General features: G+C 33.5%; 3 protein-coding genes and 2 non-coding genes across 5 annotated transcripts; 1 reads left to right on the forward strand and 4 right to left on the reverse strand.

Moving 5' to 3' along the window:
- Window positions 1-650: 650 nt before the first annotated feature.
- LOC133290294 (pentatricopeptide repeat-containing protein At4g16470-like) lies at window positions 651-6,653 on the forward strand. The gene is given in 7 exon segments (XM_061488373.1): window positions 651-1,103; window positions 1,405-1,424; window positions 1,427-2,361; window positions 2,476-2,534; window positions 4,589-4,733; window positions 5,280-5,401; window positions 6,234-6,653. Coding segments are annotated over 7 exon segments (1,947 nt in total). The 5' UTR covers window positions 651-693; the 3' UTR covers window positions 6,490-6,653.
- A 689-nt stretch (window positions 6,654-7,342) lies between these two features.
- On the reverse strand, window positions 7,343-7,430 carry LOC133290329 (small nucleolar RNA SNORD96 family). Its single transcript, XR_009748630.1, has one exon. It is a non-coding gene; the product is annotated as a small nucleolar RNA SNORD96 family (small nucleolar RNA).
- Window positions 7,431-7,673: 243 nt separating this feature from the next.
- On the reverse strand, window positions 7,674-7,747 carry TRNAT-AGU (transfer RNA threonine (anticodon AGU)). Its single transcript has one exon. It is a non-coding gene; the product is annotated as a tRNA-Thr (tRNA).
- Window positions 7,748-10,548: 2,801 nt separating this feature from the next.
- Window positions 10,549-11,945, reverse strand: LOC133290244 (uncharacterized). The gene is made up of 4 exons (XM_061488311.1): window positions 11,509-11,945; window positions 11,244-11,420; window positions 10,732-10,920; window positions 10,549-10,617 (listed from the first exon to the last, which is right to left on the reverse strand). Exons 1-3 carry the CDS (start codon window positions 11,882-11,884, stop codon window positions 10,766-10,768), a joined length of 708 nt encoding a protein of 235 aa, XP_061344295.1. The 5' UTR covers window positions 11,885-11,945; the 3' UTR covers window positions 10,549-10,617; window positions 10,732-10,765.
- Window positions 11,946-13,469: 1,524 nt separating this feature from the next.
- Window positions 13,470-17,189, reverse strand: LOC133290267 (scarecrow-like protein 13). Its single transcript, XM_061488334.1, has 2 exons — window positions 17,056-17,189; window positions 13,470-15,625 (listed from the first exon to the last, which is right to left on the reverse strand). Exon 2 carries the CDS (start codon window positions 15,385-15,387, stop codon window positions 13,732-13,734), a length of 1,656 nt encoding a protein of 551 aa, XP_061344318.1. The 5' UTR covers window positions 15,388-15,625; window positions 17,056-17,189; the 3' UTR covers window positions 13,470-13,731.
- Between the last annotated feature and the right edge of the window lie 2,080 nt (window positions 17,190-19,269).

Here is a 19,269-nt window from a genome sequence, read left to right on the forward strand (position 1 = left end):
GCATCATCATTAGCCGGAATCGAAATATCTGCGAGATCGGGGTCACAATTTGTATCGATTAAACAAATCGTTGGAATTCCCAAAGTGATACATTGGAACCAAGCCAATTTTGGGGCAGCTTTGTGATAATGAAACCAACCAGCAAAAAGCATTAAGACTGCAAAAACTAACGCACCGATTGCGGTACAATGGAGTTGTAATTCACTAGTTATTCCAGATGCTCTCCAAATCTGAAAAAAACCGGAAGTTATTTGTATTCCTCAGAAACCCCTAAGATATTCTAAATATTTATATTAAATTTAATAATATGGTAATCGTAATTAAATGAATCTAATAGTTTGAACTAAAAACACAACATAATACAATATTTGATCTCTTTTTTGAATCTATGCAACATATATTGAAGTGTCGAAAAGTGTAAAAATATCGAAAAGTGTCATAAAATATCAAACACGACACATCAGAATTTTTGAAGCGTCGCTAACGTAAGAATCAATTTAACGCTGATAAACGTTGTTGGTCAATATGTAAGGTGTGCAAGTAGCAAATATACTTACCAGTTACCACAAAATTGGATAAAGAAAAAAAGGAACTATTATATGCTTCAACTAATGCCTGATAATTTTTTACCTTTAGCAGCGTCACCCAAATTTTCCCTCCAAGTCCAAGTGAAACCCTCGCAAAATTGCATAAATGCCCAAATTTCTGTCCCTGAAAAGGTGCAAAACCCTTAAACCCCTATCCCTGCAAACATTCATAGTTATTTTTTCTACTTGTAAAATGAAGTTCATCTTAAACCCAAAGTTTTCAGCTTTATCTCCCAATCTTCCAAAAACCTCACCTTTTGCTATGTTTTCTCGGCCTTCCGAATCTATGATCCGTTTCTGCAGCAACCCTGTTAGAATTCCCAATTATCTTCGCCTTAAGCGAACACCCTTTTCATCCAATAACTTTATTTGCTGTTGCACAACTCAAAATCGAAGCTTGCAAACGGAGGCATCTCGTTCTCCATCGGGTGAGATTCACGTCATAGTGGGCCCCATGTTCGCCGGAAAAACCACCTCACTCCTTCGTCGGATTCAATCGGAGACCACCAACGGAAGGTGAACTCATCTCCTCTTCTTATCTTTAATTTCATGATTCTAAATCCCTTTTAGTTAACAAGGCTTTTTATTTATTTATTTACTCATTTATTTTTGTTTTGTTTATCTTCAAGTGTGAAATTTCTCTGCTTGAATAAATTGACTGTTGAGTGTAATTTGTCATGGTTATGTGCTTGAAAATTAGAAATTACCAGTGGTGCAAAAGCATTGATGTTTTGTACTTTGATTCTGCATGGAAAAGACTTTTGCTTTGGAATGCCATGGTTGTAATCTTCACTGGTAAGGTATTCTCAGCTTTCAGGTCAAGCCTTGCAAAAATGACCCTGACTTGGATAAAGTCTTGAGAGGTCTGTGTATATCTGGAAGGTTGGCTGAGGCAATCGGGCTCTTGTGCCGCACAGGATTGCCGGTGCACCCAAGAACCTATTCCTTGATGCTTCAGGAATGTATATTCTGGAAACAGTATAAGAGGGGCAGAAGAATCCATGCACACATGATTGTTGTTGGATATGTTCCCAATGAATATTTGAAGACCAAATTGTTAATATTATATGCAAAATCTGGATGTCTTGAAACTGCCCACTTCCTATTTAATAACTTGGTCGAGAAGGGCTTAATTTCATGGAATGCAATCATTGCTGGCTATGTTCAAAAGGGCCTTGAAGGAGTCGGATTGAACCTTTTTTATGGGATGAGACAGGCTGGTTTGAGACCAGATCAGTATACCTTTGCATCAGTGTTCAGAGCCTGTGCAACTTTGGCAGCTTTAGAACCTGGTAAGCTAGCCCATGGTGTAATGATTAAGTGTCAAATTAAGGACAACGTTGTAGTCAACAGTGCCCTAATAGACATGTATTTTAAATGCAGTTGTATTTGTGATGGGCGGCAGCTGTTTGATAAATGTTTGAGTAGAAATACTATTACTTGGACTACTCTAATATCTGGATATGGTCAGCATGGAAGAGTTGTGGAGGTTTTAGAATCATTTCATAGAATGATAGCTGAAGCTTTTAGACCAAATTATGTTACTTTTCTTGCAGTTTTGGTTGCTTGTAGCCATGGGGGTTTGGTTGATGAAGGGCATAAATATTTTCAATCGATGATAAGAGAGTATGAAATTATGCCACAAGGAAAACATTATGCAGCAATGGTTGACCTTTTGGGGCGTGCTGGGATGTTAAAAGAGGCATATGAATTTATTCTGAAGTCACCTTATGAAGAGCACTCAGTGGTATGGGGGGCCTTGCTTGGGGCTTGTAAGATTCATGGTGACGTAGACTTGTTAAAAATTGCATCTAAGAAATATTTTGAATTTGAACATGTAAATGCTGGAAAGTATGTTGTCTTGGCAAATGCTTATGCCTCTTCTGGGTTGTGGGATGATGTTGAGGAGGTTAGGGCTACATTGAGGGAATCGGGGATGACAAAGGAGCCTGGTTATAGCAGGATTGAGGTACAAAAGGAGGTTTCTTTCTTCTTTAAAGGTGATAAATCTCACCGACAAGCTGATGAGATTTATCAGGTAATTAGAGAGATTACCTCGATTTTAAAGGATGCGGGCTATATTCCTGATTTTAGTGGAAACTGATAAAATACATGCCTTTTGCGATGGAAAGCGTGGGATATAAAGATTCCGCTGCTTAAAATTTTGGTTGCAGTGCATACAATTTGGATTGTCCTTGATGAATTAGACATGATGTTTTACAAATTTAAAAAATGTTCTACTTTGCAATTAAAGCTGCTGAATTACAGGTTCTAGATTTGAAGTGGAACAGTGAAATATGTGGGACACTGTGCTGTACTAGTATGTACATTTTTCATTTACATGGGAATAATGTGCCTTTGATGTTAGCATTTGGCGAGCTGATGGGTGATAGCCAACTAGTGAGTTTTTTTCTTTCTGGAAATTAGTATACATAAATTGACATAAAGATCTGGAGTATACATGATAGTCAGTATGATCCAGCTCTCTTATGCTCAGAATTGTTCTTGATATTTATTGGATCACAATAAGTCTATACTCTCTTACAAACATACCTAGCTGACATATGTTCTGTTTTTAGCTAGCTGATTTTCTTGCTTAATGTTCAAATGCTGGTTCCTTTGCATGTTATTAAGCAAACATTATGCCTCTTCTGATGCCGTTGCAGAGTCAGTTGAATCATATGCTTAAATTGATACATGTTTTAAACCATAGTAGTTAATTGTGCCGCAATAGCGCCGTATGGGCATTGCAGTGCCTCTCCCCAAGAAACCGCGCCGCTCCGTACCGGAACGCAGTAGCGGCCATTGCGATCGCATTTGCGGCCAAATTGCAGCCATATTGCTGTCATAAGGCAAAATGTCAATTTTGTCCTATATTTAAATGTGTAACAGAAAAAATTTAAGGGTTTTTTAGTCTATCCGCTCTCTCTGTCACTTCTGCTATCTCTGCCTTTAAAAAATGTTTTTTTTGTCATTATTTCTGTCATATATCTATTCCGCAACCGCAACCCGCTATAACGCTAATAGCGTTTTTCGGGGTTGGTCGCGACATGCCGCAATCCACATTTGATAACTATGTTTGAAACGAGTTCTTGGGAATCCTGTCTGTTTTTGGTTATCGCCCATGGAGAAATTTTCCAGAAATAATTCTTCAGATGGTTGTCTGTTTTCAGTCATAGATATTTGAGATGGTTTATAATTCTTCAGAAATAATTTACTTTGTTTTTCTTTTTTTCATAAAACTCGTGTATTTTTATAATATCTATAAGTAAAAAGTTGGCTGTCTAAAAGGTTTTAGGTTATTCATATGTAACATATCCTTGATACATAATGAAATGTTTGCATACTTGATGAAAAAGTTCAATCTACCATTTTACATAAATGCATTTCTTTGTTTTGCTCCACAAATGTTTGCATTTATTCATATGCTCCGCAATTTTATTTTTTTCAGTTTTCCCTTGTTTAACTATGATTTTTATCTAAATTTTGGCTGTTGTAGAAGATTTTCTGTACCCTAAAAAGAAAGAAAGAAAGAAAAAGAAAACAACGATATAGCAATTCCCTGATGGAAGCAAGTAGTTTTAATTTTTGGTAACACTTAGAGGTGCCCTTTGGGTATAAGACTACTCTCTCTTAGAGCATTGGAGTGTTGGCTTGGCCCTAACCATAAGGTGCTTCCAGTGGGTTTTAAACTCCTGTACTGTATGTAAAGTTTGCCCACGTGGAGCTCATTTTTCCAATTGAGCCACACCTAGTGATTAGAAACAGGTGGTTTTATCTTTTACGAAAAAAAGGAAACGCATTTCTGGATGATAATACTGATAGAATGATTTAAGTGTTCTTTATGGGTGTATCCTATATTTTTTTGGATCTTATGTTGGTGTGATCACTCTGTGGATGTATAGCAATTTCCTGATTGTGGTTTATCTTTTAGGAAAGTTACTAGATTATTAGCTATAGCCTGATTTATGTGGTACATGATTTACATTTTATTGATGCAGAAATGTGGCAATAATTAAATCAAGCAAGGATACTAGATATGGATTAGATTCAATTGTTACACATGATGGTGAGAAATTACCATGTTGGGCACTGACAAACTTATCATCATTCAAGCAGAAGTTTGGAGTTCATGCATATGAGCAGGTATCATATTTGAAGTTTTGTAATTTCTTTTAATTATTTATACTGCTGAAAATTCAGACTGATTGACCATCTTGCCCCGTTTTAATAAAAAAAATTATCACTTTATCCCTCTTTTCGAACTGTAAACCAATTTATCCCTTTTCTCAAGCTATATACCAATTTGTCCTTGTTTGATCAAAGTTTGACTACCTGAATAAATCAGGTAAATGATTTACCAAAGACTAAGGTTTGGTCAAACAGAGACAGATTGATATGTAGTTTGAGAAACTAGACAGAGTGGTAAATTGATTTTAAAAGAGGGGTAACATAGTCAATCAGCCGAAAATTATGTGTACATGCATTAGAATTAGCTACTCTGTTAGAAATTCTTTGTCAGTCTGATTTGTATATTTTTTCTTTTTAAATAGTTTTACTCCAAAATTAATTTATATGATTGGCTTGTGTAATGCGTGGCTGTTGATAATTTTGTTTTTCCATCCTCTTCCAAGGCTTACCAGTTTACTGCCAGGATTTTGTTTGACTCTCACAACTGATAAATGATGACAGCTTGACGTGATTGGTATTGATGAAGCTCAGTTCTTTGAAGATCTTTATGACTTCTGCCGTGAAGCTGCTGATCATGATGGAAAAACAGTAATAGTTGCAGGACTAGATGGTAACTATTTGAGGTATTATTTCTTATAATTTGAGGTTTGAAAATTTCCTTTTGTTTTAATAGGGCTGTGACAAATTAGTATCAGTTTGTTTGCCTTTAAGAGTTATATCATAAGTTTGAAACTTCCATGTTGAATTTCATCATTAATTGACAGTAACACACCCTGCAAATCAGTAAGCCAGGTGCCAACTGACAAGAACCCCATAAAGTGAATATTAATTCTTTCCAGGCCATCCAAATTGTCTATTTGATAATGGTCATGGTTATAAGTTCCTTTAGAAGAAAATACACACCATAACGACCAGAATCCATACGTGACCTAAATACTTTATTGTTGAAATATATAAAATCACTCATACAACCAATGTGGGACTATATATCTCAACATTTATTTATTTCTATCAGATTTAGAGCCAGAACTAAAACCGAAAGAAAACTATGCGTGAAATGGAAAGGAAAATCATTTTTAGCATTTTAGCCACGTAACTAAGTACTGGGTAGAACGAAAGTGGCTGAGCTAAATTATTGTTGCTATACCTATATTTATAGCTCTTGGAATGTGGGGAGTAGGACTTGGCGGTGCAACTAGATTCTTGATTTCCTGTGGCTTGCTTATTTTTATTCTGGAAAAAGGATGGTGACAGCCATGTGATCACCAGACTTGATTAGAGCCAATTCCAACTTTGCAGTCAAGAACAAGCTTGAGCTGTTCAATAGATGCTCTATTTGTTTGTACCTCTATTTAGACTTCAACAAGTCCTATATTACCTGGGGTTTTATCAGTAGCTTATGGATGAAATTTACAGTATCAAGTCCATGCTGATGGTGTTTCTATTTACTGGCAGAAGGAGCTTTGGTTCTGTCCTTGATATAATTCCCCTTGCTGATTCTGTAACCAAGTTAACTGCTCGATGTGAAATTTGTGGGAAGCGTGCATTCTTTACCCTGAGGAAGACACAGGAGACGCAGGTTGAGTTGATTGGTGGAGTTGATGTCTACATGCCAGTTTGTCGGCAGCATTATGTTAGTGGACAGGTAGCCATGGAAGCAGCAAGACTTTTCCTGGAATCGCAGAAGGTTGAATGTGGCTCTCATACATAAATAGGTTCATGTTTCTTGGCAGCTGCATTGTTAGTTTTCTGCCACTTGTAAACAGCTTCGTGTTTAATCATGGCTGCCCTATCTATATATATTATAAAGAACTATAAAGTGAGTAAGATCTTTTTTCAATTATGCATGTAAATATAATTTTATTCTAAATCAAAAGCTGGTATTAAACTTGCTTCATGTGATGAAAATGGATTTCAAACAGTTCACACAAATGGTCAATGGCCTTCTTTCTCGTCATTCTTCTAAAGACAAAATCATAAAACCATTGATGTATGTTTTGTGTTAGATTGTGAGGTTGGTGCGGTATGGGACTATATACTTGTTGATTAGTCAGTCTGAATCAATATACTAATTATGTATTACAGGCTATATAACATAACAAGATGAAAATTTTCAATACAGTGTAATGATGTTTCAATGACCTTCATGATTAATCTGATTCAAATCAGTTCATGAGGCTCCAACTATTGTAAGAAAGGGCCTGTTAATTCAGCAACAGACATTCCAGTTATTTGTATAGTTAGCTTGGCATTTCGCATTAATGAGTATACTGGTAATTCTACTCTGATAATGCAGCATCTATAAATCAAAATCTTGTGGGAAAATACTAACGAGTGAAATAAATGGAAATCTGAAATGTTAGCTCAAATAATCTTGTGCACTACATAAATTAATAGACATTTGCAAGTAAAAATAACTTCAACGATTGATACATGAGGAACCTAGAACTTCAACAAATTGACTAAGTGAATGAAAATGAGTGTTTGGTAACTGATATCATCATTGGCTAAGTGTAGTTACCATATACCTATGAATGAAAATCAAACAAAACTTGCATACAAGACAGCCTCAGTTGCAGAATAAGAGCAAGGCATAGAAATGCCATTCAGTCCCGAAAGATGGTATTTGGTAACTGATATCATCATTGGCTAAGTGTTCAGAATGAAATAAAAAGTATCAGAGAAAAATTAATGAGCATATTGATTCATTGTGAATCCGCTGCTTTCTAATTTCCACGGAAAGTTTCAGAACACAGAGGCGGCGGACATATCCCCAACGTGAAAACTAGGTTTAAGGTTTCTCTCAGTTAATTTGGTATATGGGCTATAACTCTTTAGCTAAAAAAATTAGACATAATACGAGAGTTGAACAAAAGTTAGAAGAAAAAAACAAATTGCTTTCATTGAGAGTTGAACTCAAGACCTCCCGCTTACTAAACGGGTGCTCTAACCAACTGAGCTATGAAAGCTAATTGTATATTGGCGGTGCACACACATTGATAATAAATAATATCAAGTATATATTTACAAAACTTAAGTACTATACCTTTATCCCATAATAAAAAGGCTATCAATTAAAGTAAAATCAATGGTTCAAAGTTTTTTTAAAATTTAAGTGAAATGATGAATAAAAAAGTTTCATCTATGAGAAATATGTGATTAGTATTTTTTTTTAAATCATTTTTTTTATTGTATTTTGTGATTCAATAAGTAAGAGACTAATTTCATAAGATAAGATTAGACACCAATGACGAAAGTATCTTTTAATGATTTTTTTTTTCATACTTATAAACTTTAAAATTAATCTCAGGATCATATGTTTAAGGGCTTAAAGCTATTTTCATTTTAATCAATTTGATGTATCTTTAATAACTTATGACTAATAGTTAACAATTTTTTTAATTAAAATATTAATACAAAATTTACTTATATTTTATGCTTTAAATAACTAAAAACTTATTAAATATTAACTATAAATTTTTAAAGGGTATTGGTACCTTACCAAAAACACGACAATGGGACAAACTCCCATGAACATGTCATGATGGTTCTCTCAATAATTAGAGACATGTGTAAGTACAAAAGACATAATAGTTAATTTCCAATTTAGCATTCGATGCTATTTCTTAATCTTAACCATAACGAAAAGAAAAGGCAAGAACACAAAAGTCTAGACTTGTGTATATGCCAATAATATATTCTTATAAGACAAGAAACGAGTGTTGAAATTAAAAAAGATAAATGGCATTGACATAAAGTCTAGACTTATGTTTGAGTCTATAATGTACATTTGCAAATGCAAGAAACGAGTAATTAAAAAATGGTGAAGATCAAATCCGAGATACTGAGGTTCTGATACAATGTAAATAACTAATTTAACTTAAAAATTTAAGCTGATGGATGATTTTATATATCTCTATCAATCAAGATAAGAATCTAAGCTCGATTGAGGTGATACTTAGATACCATTTAAACAAAACTACACAATTCACAGTTTGTGAAGGAGCATGGTAAACAATGATAACTAAATAATTAAGTTATAATTTAAATTTAAAGGGATATGATCAAAGAAGCTAAACGTGAAAGGATTATTTATAAAAGGTAGTTAAAATGAAAGTCACTATGATTGGTACGGTAGTGAGGAATTTTGTTAGTTTGTATTAAGTAATGTGTTAATTCACACCATTGTATCAAAAAAAAAAAAAAAAAAAAGTTAAAATGATAATAGAAATCTCTAAACTTTTGTTATTCCATAAATTACAAATTCTTGTTCATACCACAAAAAGAGTAAAAGACCAGTATAACCCCTACCCTTTCACTACCCAAATCTTAACAACGCATAACAGAAAAGGAATTCTAAATATATTTAATTTTATTTAATTCATGTATATTACAAATTTTTTAGTTCTCTCTGTTGATAATCAAACAGCTAACAACAAAAAAGAATTGTCTTGTGACTCTGCAAATTGTATCGGAGGAAGGTTATACTTACAATCTTTTTTTTACAACCTCTTACAATCATATCTTAACACCGTTGATTTCCGTCAATCAACGGTTATTATTTATTGTGAATTAATAATTAATTAATGAGTTTAATTTGCAAAAATTATAACCGTTAATTGACAGAAATCAACGGTATTAAAATATGATTGTAAAAAAAAAAAGTTGTAAATATAAACTATTGTTGTGTTTGAATTCCTTAATATGCATCAAATGCAACTTAAGTAAAAAAAAATAAAAATAAAAGTTTTATTGAGAAAGAATAAAAGTTCACCAGATATGTCTCTTGGAAATCGGGTTAGGTGAAAAAACCAAGACATGAACTGTGAAAAATTCTAAAAAAAAGGTAGAAAGAAAAGAGGCTTTCATTACATGAGAAGCTTACTCTGCTATGAAGAATTCACACTTTAAGAGAGATTGCTAAAAATTTAAATATGAGTGAAAAAATATCAAATACAAAAATACAAATTGTGAAAATCATTTATAGCTTTTTTTTTTTAGTGATTATGACGGTATGGTAGAATGAGAGTGAGACTAACTTGTCTTTTTTAATGAAGATATAAGTATTAAGTTAACCACACTCATCATGTTCTTCAGTAAAAAATTACTAACTACTATCGTATATACATATAAAACTACAGGGGGAAAACGAGAGCCAAAGAAATCACTAACAGACTGAGAAATCAAAATTGAAAATTTAGCAAAAAGGTAAATAATCAAAATTTGTTTTTAAACTAACTATTTAAAAAGCTTAGAACTATTTCTCGAATATTAAAAATTTCTTTCCCAACCCAGTTCACCGAGGTGTTGAATTTGATCTTCAACAAACAATTTTGCAAGAAGCTCTTGCTACCCGCATGCTTTCTCCGTTCTCCATCCTGAGTTAGTTAAAGTAAACTAAGTAAATGTATGCTGTTAATGCAATTGCAGGACAGATATTAATAACAGAAAAAAAGAAAGAAGGAATAAGATCCATAACCAACAGGATGCAAGTATATTTGTCTAATAATATGAAAAGATGTAAATTGGCTCAATTAGTGAAATTCTTTACTGTGGACACGAGATTTGAGAACCATTCTCAACTTTATTTAAAAAAAAAAAAAAGGGGGATAAAGAAAACAGTTAAACAAGTATTTATCTAATATACTAACATGTAAAAGTGCAGTTTTAATGTTTTGGAATCAACTACAAAGCCTTCAATGTCATAATAAGAAAATGGAGATCTAATCAGCAAAAAACTTTACCATGTCAAACTAAAATTAATTCAATAAGAATATGCTGTCAACTGAGAATTGCTACCTCACCCACTCTTTCCTCAAAAGCCATGACAGGCGTTTACCTGAAAGCAAAAACAAAGTTATACAAGTAAAGGTTACTTAATCAACAAATACAATTACTTTCTCTATGTACCAATTACGTTCATAGTTAATTATGCAACTATTTTGCAATGTACCTCTGAGTGAACCATCAGCTTTCATCTCAGAAAGTTAGCTAGAGGCTATAAAGCTCTCATTACCAAGTAGTTGAATCTCTTCTGTTGGCAAATTGTGATTCTTCTGAGGTTCAATCTCTTTGGGAGGAGAATTTATTGATCGGGCAAGGCGCTTCACACAATTCAAACGCAAGGATTTTGGTGTGCTACCTGAATTATTTTTCACAACATTGAAACTAATAATTAAAGATGCCAATTATATACGGGAAATATAGTTCTTCTGTCCGCTGCAGATGGAAAAAAGTGTAGCAACATTTATTTTTATCAGGATACGCGTCCGAAGCCTGATGTATTTTTTTTTTTTAGGCCAGGATATGACCCCGTATCCTAGTGTTAATAATTTGCTGCAACTTTTCTCATGAGCAGCGAAAGGAGAAGCGACGAAACCATTATATATATATATATATATATATATATATATATATATATTTCCCACTAAAAGTTTAACCAAATAATTAACTCACCACAATCACCAACTGATACAACTTCCTTTGTAATCAACTCTGCCGCAACCTTGTGAGTACCAGCAGGGTCAACCATTGAACGTGTCAAGTTTCTTGCAAGACTTTTAATATGATTTAGACGCAACCTTCCTGGTGAATTTCCTGGTTTATTATAAGCTAGAGTTTCCAAGGGAATTGATGATGATCCTATAGGTTGCATTTCAACATTAAAATAATAATAATAATAATAATGTAACACAATGTTCCATTGATTGTGAACATAACAAGAACTCACCATCAACAACCTTAAGTCCCAAATTTAATGTTTCTTGTCCTTGGTTAAGGCCAGGAAGAGGGAAACCAATACCACGAGAGAGGACTGTGTAGTCTAGTGAGGTAGAAGAAGTGATCCCTTGAAACTCATCACTCGTACTTGCTTCACCTGCACTTGATTCTAGAGCTTGAGGTTGAGGAATATGAATGAATGGAACATGAACATTTGCAGCTCTTTGTCTTCGAAGCTGATAGTTTCTGCGGCGTCTTGCAAGATGTCTTTCTCTTTGTTCTTGAGTCATTGATTGTCTCCTCTGCCTGTCACGTATACGCCTTCTCTCCCTCTCTTGTTCCCTTTGCATTCTTCTTATCTCTGCTCTCTCTGGAAACTCTTCCATGCTCACTCTCACCCTTATAACCTCTCTTTTAAGCACCCCAACATTTTTTCATTTTTTTTTGTTTTTGTCCTTTTTTTTTTCATGAATACCATAAATGGAACAAGAATTTTGAATCAAGATAAAATTTTATATGATCCATGCAAATTCATAACATATAAAGCCTAATTCTTTAAGAAAATAGAATTCATGTAAATCTGGCATGAGTCTATCACAATCAAGTAAATTACAGATGATAATCATGATGATTTAAACTAAAACTGGTTGTATAAATTATAAATATAAGTATGAAATAACAAGGGGGTCATTCATACAAATGGAGCATTAGGATTTTTTTTACATAAAAAAAGATAATAATATAATTTAAATTTGTGTGAAGATTGGAATGGAAGACATTTTACCTGTGAGTGCAGATTTGAATACTGGGGAGCCAGAGCGAAGCAATTTGCTTGCGTACGTAAAAGGGCATTAAAAAAAGGAATGAAGCATGGGATATAAATGATTAGAAATATATATATTTTATTTTTATTTAATTAATTAATTTTGTTTTTGGCTTGAGATTTGCATGACAAGTTTCGTGGACTTCCCTTCCTTCTGCATCCCATAATAATCGTTCTCTGGAGAGTTTGCCAAATCAGTAATTGACACTTAACGATGTGGTCGCTTCTAAATCTGAATCTGAAACTACATATTACAAGGTCCAACATCCCTCATCTTAAATTCTAATCAATGTGACTATTGTTTAAAATTTACTAGCAAACCCGTTAAAAGAGAGAGAGAGAGAGATTATTTATATTCGTTTTTCCATCACAAGAAACGAATCATAACTTCCTTTACGTTTCTACATGACAAATTTTTTAACATCTGGTTTTTATTTTATTGTCTTTTTTCTCCCCGAAAGATTATTATCTTAAACAATAAAATGGAAAATGTTACACCTGCGGAAAAGTTATGCAAACTTTGTTCACAACTTCAAACAATAGTACATCATACACAACTTATGATATATGAACCAATTATTCGTGAGTTTCGCATATAGGAACCCACGTGTAATTAATTACATTTATTATTTTTTTAAAGTCTGACTCGGTTTCCTACACGACTATGTTAATGACAATTTACGCTGTTCAAGTTTTATTCAACATTTGGGCCGGATCAACGTGCCCATTAATATTATATAGCATGCTTTCTTACTTAAAAAACAACTATGCAATAAAAAATATATAATAGTCCATTAATTTAGTATACCACTGCATGCGCGGGATGAGTTTATCTCTTATTATATACTTATTTTAAAAATACAATTCAGAAATATTCACAAATAGATGAGTGGAGTGAAAATTTGGATTGTGATCCTCTTGTTTGGAGACGTGTGAAGACCAGTCACAAATAGAAAGGATAATAGTCGACCAAAACCTTGATCTCCATGTCCCTTACATTAGAAGCTTGCGCTTCTAAGGTGAAAGTAAATGGGGAATTAAAAAAAAAGGGAAGGTAAAAACGATTTACACTAGTCAACAAAATGAGTGACAAGCTCATCTCAAAGTAATTACTATATTAAACTCTAAAGAATGAAAAAGAGGGCACGTAAATAACCATGACTGAGGTTTCTTTTCTATTTCATTCTAGTATTTACATGTACAGCAAGTTTAGAGAGATTCAGCAGTATAACCCACAAAAGGAAAAGGATACACGTTTGGAACAGAGCTAAATCTCAAGGTGTCCTCTTGAGAAACTGTGAATAAGACTGATTATGGCTAAAGGTCAAAAAAAAAAAAAAAAAAGAGAAGGGAGAAGGAACAAGGAACAAGGAACAACGAGGAAAATGTACATAAACCTATGACAGTGAGTCAGTAACATCTCCAGGCACAAGAGGTGCACATAGCTCTATTCTTCCAGAATAGATAGAGAGCACCATCTGTGTATTCAAGCCTATAATTTTCATTGAATTCATTCAAGAGATTTGTGACTGCAGCCGTAGCTGAGGAACTCAAAGGGCATGGTGCAAATCCGGCCATAGAAAATCTAGACCTCCATTTTCCTAAGAGTTCATGCCTTTCCACCCTCTCAGCCCCCTCACAAGCTATCATGTTGACAATGTCACGAGCCAAACAGTGCTGTTCTGCATTAATCCTTTGCTTATCGTCTCTGAGGAGGGCCACGTCTACTGATTCAAACATAGCAGTGTAATAATTCAAGGTCTCGACAAACCTTTGGAAAAAGGGAGAAGTGTTTGTGTTGGATTCTTGCTCAACAAGGGTCACAACCTTGGGCGACAAGCTCTTTACCAATCTCAATAGCCTGTCTCTGTGGTTCTCTGTGCTCACACTCTCATCTGGCATGTGGTGCAAAACAAAAGGGAAATTCACAGCTATAGCTTCCCCAGGTCGAACTACAAGGTTTTCTAGTTTAACATCACAGCCAGACATGGCAGCATTATGGAACTCAAATGGCACCCCACAAGTTTTTGCATAATCTGAGAGCCGTTTTCCTACAATATCAAGTCCTCCATCCCGAGCATGAAATGATTGGGAATCATCAACACCGGTTACGCGAAGGAATGGAGGGCCACCAGGACGACATGCAAGAGCCTGGATAAGTAACAACCACTGTGTGCCCTGTGTGATTTGGAAGTCAATTATATGAATTCTGGATTCATTTTGCATTGCTTCTCCAATGACAACATTTGCTGATATGTATGCAAACTTCCAATATGGGCAAACCTGATACAGGATGTGCATGTAACTCATCAGATCTTTGCTTAATGGTTGTTCACACTTCAAGGCTTTGTAGATTACACTCCCTGATGATTCAAATCTTGCTCTTAGACCCTCCAACAAGTAAGCACCCAACCTCTGCATTGGATCCCCAGCAACTGATACCATCTTTCCCAAAACATTATCCATCAAGCCTAGTGCTGTTTGAATATCATTATCAGACACAGCTTGTGCACATCGAATGAGGACTTCTCTCAAGTCTAACTTCGGGATCATTTTTGCAATCTGAGCCCAATTATATTGAGCAATTGGAGGTGATTCTTGGAGGCCACCCTCGAAGAAGCAGTGACAACTGTCAACAATTTCTGACTCAGGCCCCAACAATGAAGCCTCCAGTTCTCTAAGTTTGTGTTTCAATTCATAGCTATCATCAGCACTAGAGTGTACACTTATTGGTGATCCATAGGTGTTGTCTGATGACTGGTGCTGATCTGAATGGTGTGACTGAGAAGCTTGTGAAGAAAAAGGACTCTTATTGGATGATACACTAGCATAGGAGGGAGAATCACAACCTATGTGACCAGTGGTTGCTGGGTATGATTCCAGGGTAAAGTATTGCTCCTTGCAGGTTTCAAAAGAAACAGTGGTTCCCTGGCTGCTGCTATCATGGATATCATGGCATGAATTGCTTTGTAATATTTGGTAATGAGTGTAGGGATCAATGTCTTGCACAGGCTGCTGGTATAAATGGATACCAGCCGAAGATGGGTGTTTCTGGGATGTTTGCATGTAGGAAGAAATTATTTACTCAGAGGAGAGAAATTGATCACAATAACGAGTAGTCAAACTTTGTAATTGTAAAAATGCTTCCCAATTATTTGAGTTCACCCATTTCTTAAATGCATAAAGCTCAATAATACCGTTTTGCTGGATGGTTTGCCTCCACTTTGATAAGCTGCTAAATGCTTTAAATATCAGCAAAAGTTACTGTTAACTACCGTTCAAGAATGTATTGAACAGCCACAATCTGCATAATATAAGATAAATTATTAGTGCAGCTTCAATGTTGGTTAAACAAAGCAAAATCTGATAAAATGAAGAAGGACTAAAGAAAAGCAAATTTAAACTTGGAAATTTGATGAGAATTCATACAAAAATTTCAGGTCATTGAGGAGGTTCCTTGTGAATGTTTCTACTTAAAGAAAAGAACTAAAAACATACTAGGATCCACCAACAGCAACCCTCAAGGCTGAATGAGCACACTAAAAATGAAAGGAAGCAAGGACTTCATTACTATGGCAGACAATACAACATTTAAGTTTAAATCCTCTTTAGTCTTTTCAAACTCAAATAAGAAAATAAGGATCTGTTTGTTTGTCATGAATCATGATATACAGTACAACGTAACAGAGCAATTACAGCATGCAACATATCTCAGAACATCTAGAGGTACAAAAAAAATGAGAAGACTTATCTTGGATCTATCTTAGAAGTTCTCTACCACAAAGAAAATGAAGAATCTCATTCAGCTGCTCTAGGAATTAAGAGATGCAAACTCAATGGGAGCCATATTCAGAAAGGTGCAAAAGAAAGGGAAAGAGAATGGCATACAGATGCACACTACAACTAGGATTTCTTTCTAGGAGCAGGAAGATGATGTTGTCACAACAACTTGAATGACCAATCAAGGAGACAAAAATCAAATCCCCAATATCTTATAGATTTAAATCAGAAAACACCTTCCCAAAAAACTATCCACTAGTAAAACTAACAATAGTAAGTGTGATGAGAGATCAGAAAAGAACAAAAGGCAATCAAAAGCACAGAGAACAAAGCAAGGAGCAAAAACAAGTCTGTATTCTTTAGTCCTGAGAAATAACTTTTGAACATATAGGCTTAGCACGTAATTAACTAACTTCACAGCAGCACCCACAAAATTGAAAGCCTTTGTTTCATCAACAAAATAACCAGGAAAAAAAAAAAGGGAGAGGAAAAGTTTTAGCTTACCTCAAAAACACAAAATAAACGAATTTGAAGTAACTGTCAAAATAAAGAGAAAGAAGTTTTTTTTTTTTTTTTTCTATTGGGTTTTTTACTCCTAATAATATCAAACCGTCAACAAAGAACACCCAAACATACATAGCAATGCTCTTAACACCAGACGTTAGAACCAAAGTGAACCCAAAAACGGTCCAAGTGCAGCCACAAACTCCATGACAAAGAAATGGAATTAAAAAAGGTTGAGAAACGGGAATCTTATCTTCAGACCCGAAATTTGTTTAGTTTTGAAAACAGAAACCAATACTTACAGTAGATTCTTATACAAACCCATATTAATTAGAATCAACCATGGAACCCAATCAAACACATCAGACAAGACAACCACGTGCCATTCAACAAAAAACCATCCCATCAACCTGAAACCTTAGATAAACAAAGTGTAAAGACATAGCATACCTTTTTTTAGGAGTCAGACACAGACTCATGAGCAAGTCTGAGGTTCAGTTATGTGTTGTGTGGCAGAGATTCTTGTAAGAAAGAGTGGTTTTGCAGAGAGAGAGAGAGAGGTATTAGTATTTAGTCGTTTGTGGAGTTCAAAATTGGTAACCAGCAAGCATTAATGTGATTTTAATTAAACATTGTATATAATATAACATATTTATAATAATTAAATGCATTGTTAGAACTGCCCTATAAATATGTGATAATTACATTATTACCCTATGTGGGACCTGCATGTAACAATCCTACTCGGTTTCGTAGATAGTAACAGCCATCAGAGAAACATGCGATTGGAAAATCAAATAAAATCGAATGTTCTTCACCGAGTAAAGTACTCTCTTACCTTACCTGCACACCAAAAATACCAAAAAAAACAAAAACAAAAACAAAAAATATATATGTTTTTCTCGTGCCTCATGCCTGCATCTGACAGCTGACTTTATAGTTTATACTTTATACCAACCCTTACTTCAGTTTGTAAATGATTATTTCAAAAGGTATTCGTAAAATAAGATTACTTATTTTAAGATGTAAGAAATAAAAACTAATTTAATTTTGAAATGAAGTTTCCACGATGCAAAACATAAATTTAGAATCAACTTAAATTTAAGTGTAATTAAATTCTTTCAATTAAAGTAAATAAGATTAATTTAAACAATTTTGACTTTTGATTATATCAAATCAAATTAATTGTAATTAAGATAGGGAAATAATACTCTCATGCCACATGAGATTACATTATTTTCCTACACAAATTCGTTTTTCGTGCCAATTAATTTTTCTTTTCTTTTTTAATATAAAATATGGGACCCACATTTAACTTCTCTCTACTTTTTTTCTCTCCTACAATCCTATAACATAAGAAAACTTAAACCCATTAAGATATCAAATGACTTACAATATATATAGTATTTAAACTTAATTGTAATTTTCTGTAAAATGTTTGATTGTTCTGAATTCCAGATCTACCTTGTCGAATTTTATGATATATTTAAGAACTGTTTATTAATTAAAATGTTACTGAGAGGAAGAGTAAGTTATTATGTTTCGAGGATCTTATATTAGTATATCTCTGCATCATTTTAAATAATAGGGAAAAATATTTGTCATTTTAAATGATATAAACTTACGTCATTTTAAGAGAGAGATAGATATATAATTTTATTTTTTTTATTAAAATTTTAAATTAAAAAAACCACTCATTTTCTCTCTCCCATGATTTTCATTTTCTCTGTCTATCTCTCCCCTAAAATGACATAACTTATGTCATTTAAAATGACAAACATCAAACCCTTAAATAGTAATATGTTTTTGCGAGTTCGAAATATTAACATTGCAAATGTTATCAATTATTTAACTTTAATGTGTTTACCACTTGAGCCGCAACATGTTAATATATTGGAGAGTCTAGAGACCTTTTTTATGATATATTTTTTTTAATATATTCACCATTTCATCGATTATCCGACTAATTCAGTTCAACCATTGTCAGATTTATTATAAATGGTAGTTTTCTCAAGATTATTTTTTTCATTCGCAAGACTTATTTTATTAGGACTTTGTGATGTGCTATATATTAATTAAGTTCCAATAGGAAAATACGTGTGATTTATCTAAAAAAAATAGGAACAAGCCTCGTAATCAGCTATTCCTAATCATTATTTAGGATTATTATTTTTTGCACTCACTTATAACTTAAATGAGTCTTTTTGTAGTTTAGATTTAATTAGTATTAATACATACAAAATCTAATTTATTTTTTATAATATTATTTAATCAATTTGGTTCAAAATATAAATCCAATCTAATTAATTACATCCAGTTTAAAATAATTTGGATTGGATCTGTTTTTCAATTTTTGTTAATTATTTTAATATATAAAATTATTAAAATATAAGATTCTAATGTTATCAAAATAAATCAAAACATAATATACATTTTAAATATAATTAAATCTAACTTAACTTTCAAATAATTTTATATGTTTAAATTCAAGAGAGAAGAAGTTTGATTTGAAGTACTATAAAAAAAAGTTTAAAAAAAAGTAGGGATAATATAATACCTCATGGTTAGGGCTGAAGGAATGTCACTCAATCATTATTAAATTAACTGTAATATTTTTCTATCCGGAAGGATATTATCAAGAGTGCTTCTATTTTTAATAGGTTA

This window comes from Gastrolobium bilobum, unplaced genomic scaffold (assembly GCF_033153095.1).
Source record: "Gastrolobium bilobum isolate Gb01-03AN ecotype WA unplaced genomic scaffold, APGP_CSIRO_Gbil_v1 utg1595, whole genome shotgun sequence".
NCBI classification, from domain to species: domain Eukaryota; kingdom Viridiplantae; phylum Streptophyta; class Magnoliopsida; order Fabales; family Fabaceae; genus Gastrolobium; species Gastrolobium bilobum.

Bases quoted from the DNA above. Each gene is read 5' to 3' on its own strand.
- LOC133290244 (XM_061488311.1), bottom strand. From the start codon at position 11,884: ATGGAAGAGTTTCCAGAGAGAGCAGAGATAAGAAGAATGCAAAGGGAA. The intron at 11,421-11,508 runs GTGAGTTCTTGT...TGCAACCTATAG, and splicing joins GGGACTTAAGGTTGTTGATG to GATCATCATCAATTCCCTTG. The intron at 10,921-11,243 runs GTGATTGTGGTG...AAAATAATTCAG, and splicing joins AAAGGAAGTTGTATCAGTTG to GTAGCACACCAAAATCCTTG.
- LOC133290267 (XM_061488334.1), bottom strand. From the start codon at position 15,387: ATGCAAACATCCCAGAAACACCCATCTTCGGCTGGTATCCATTTATAC.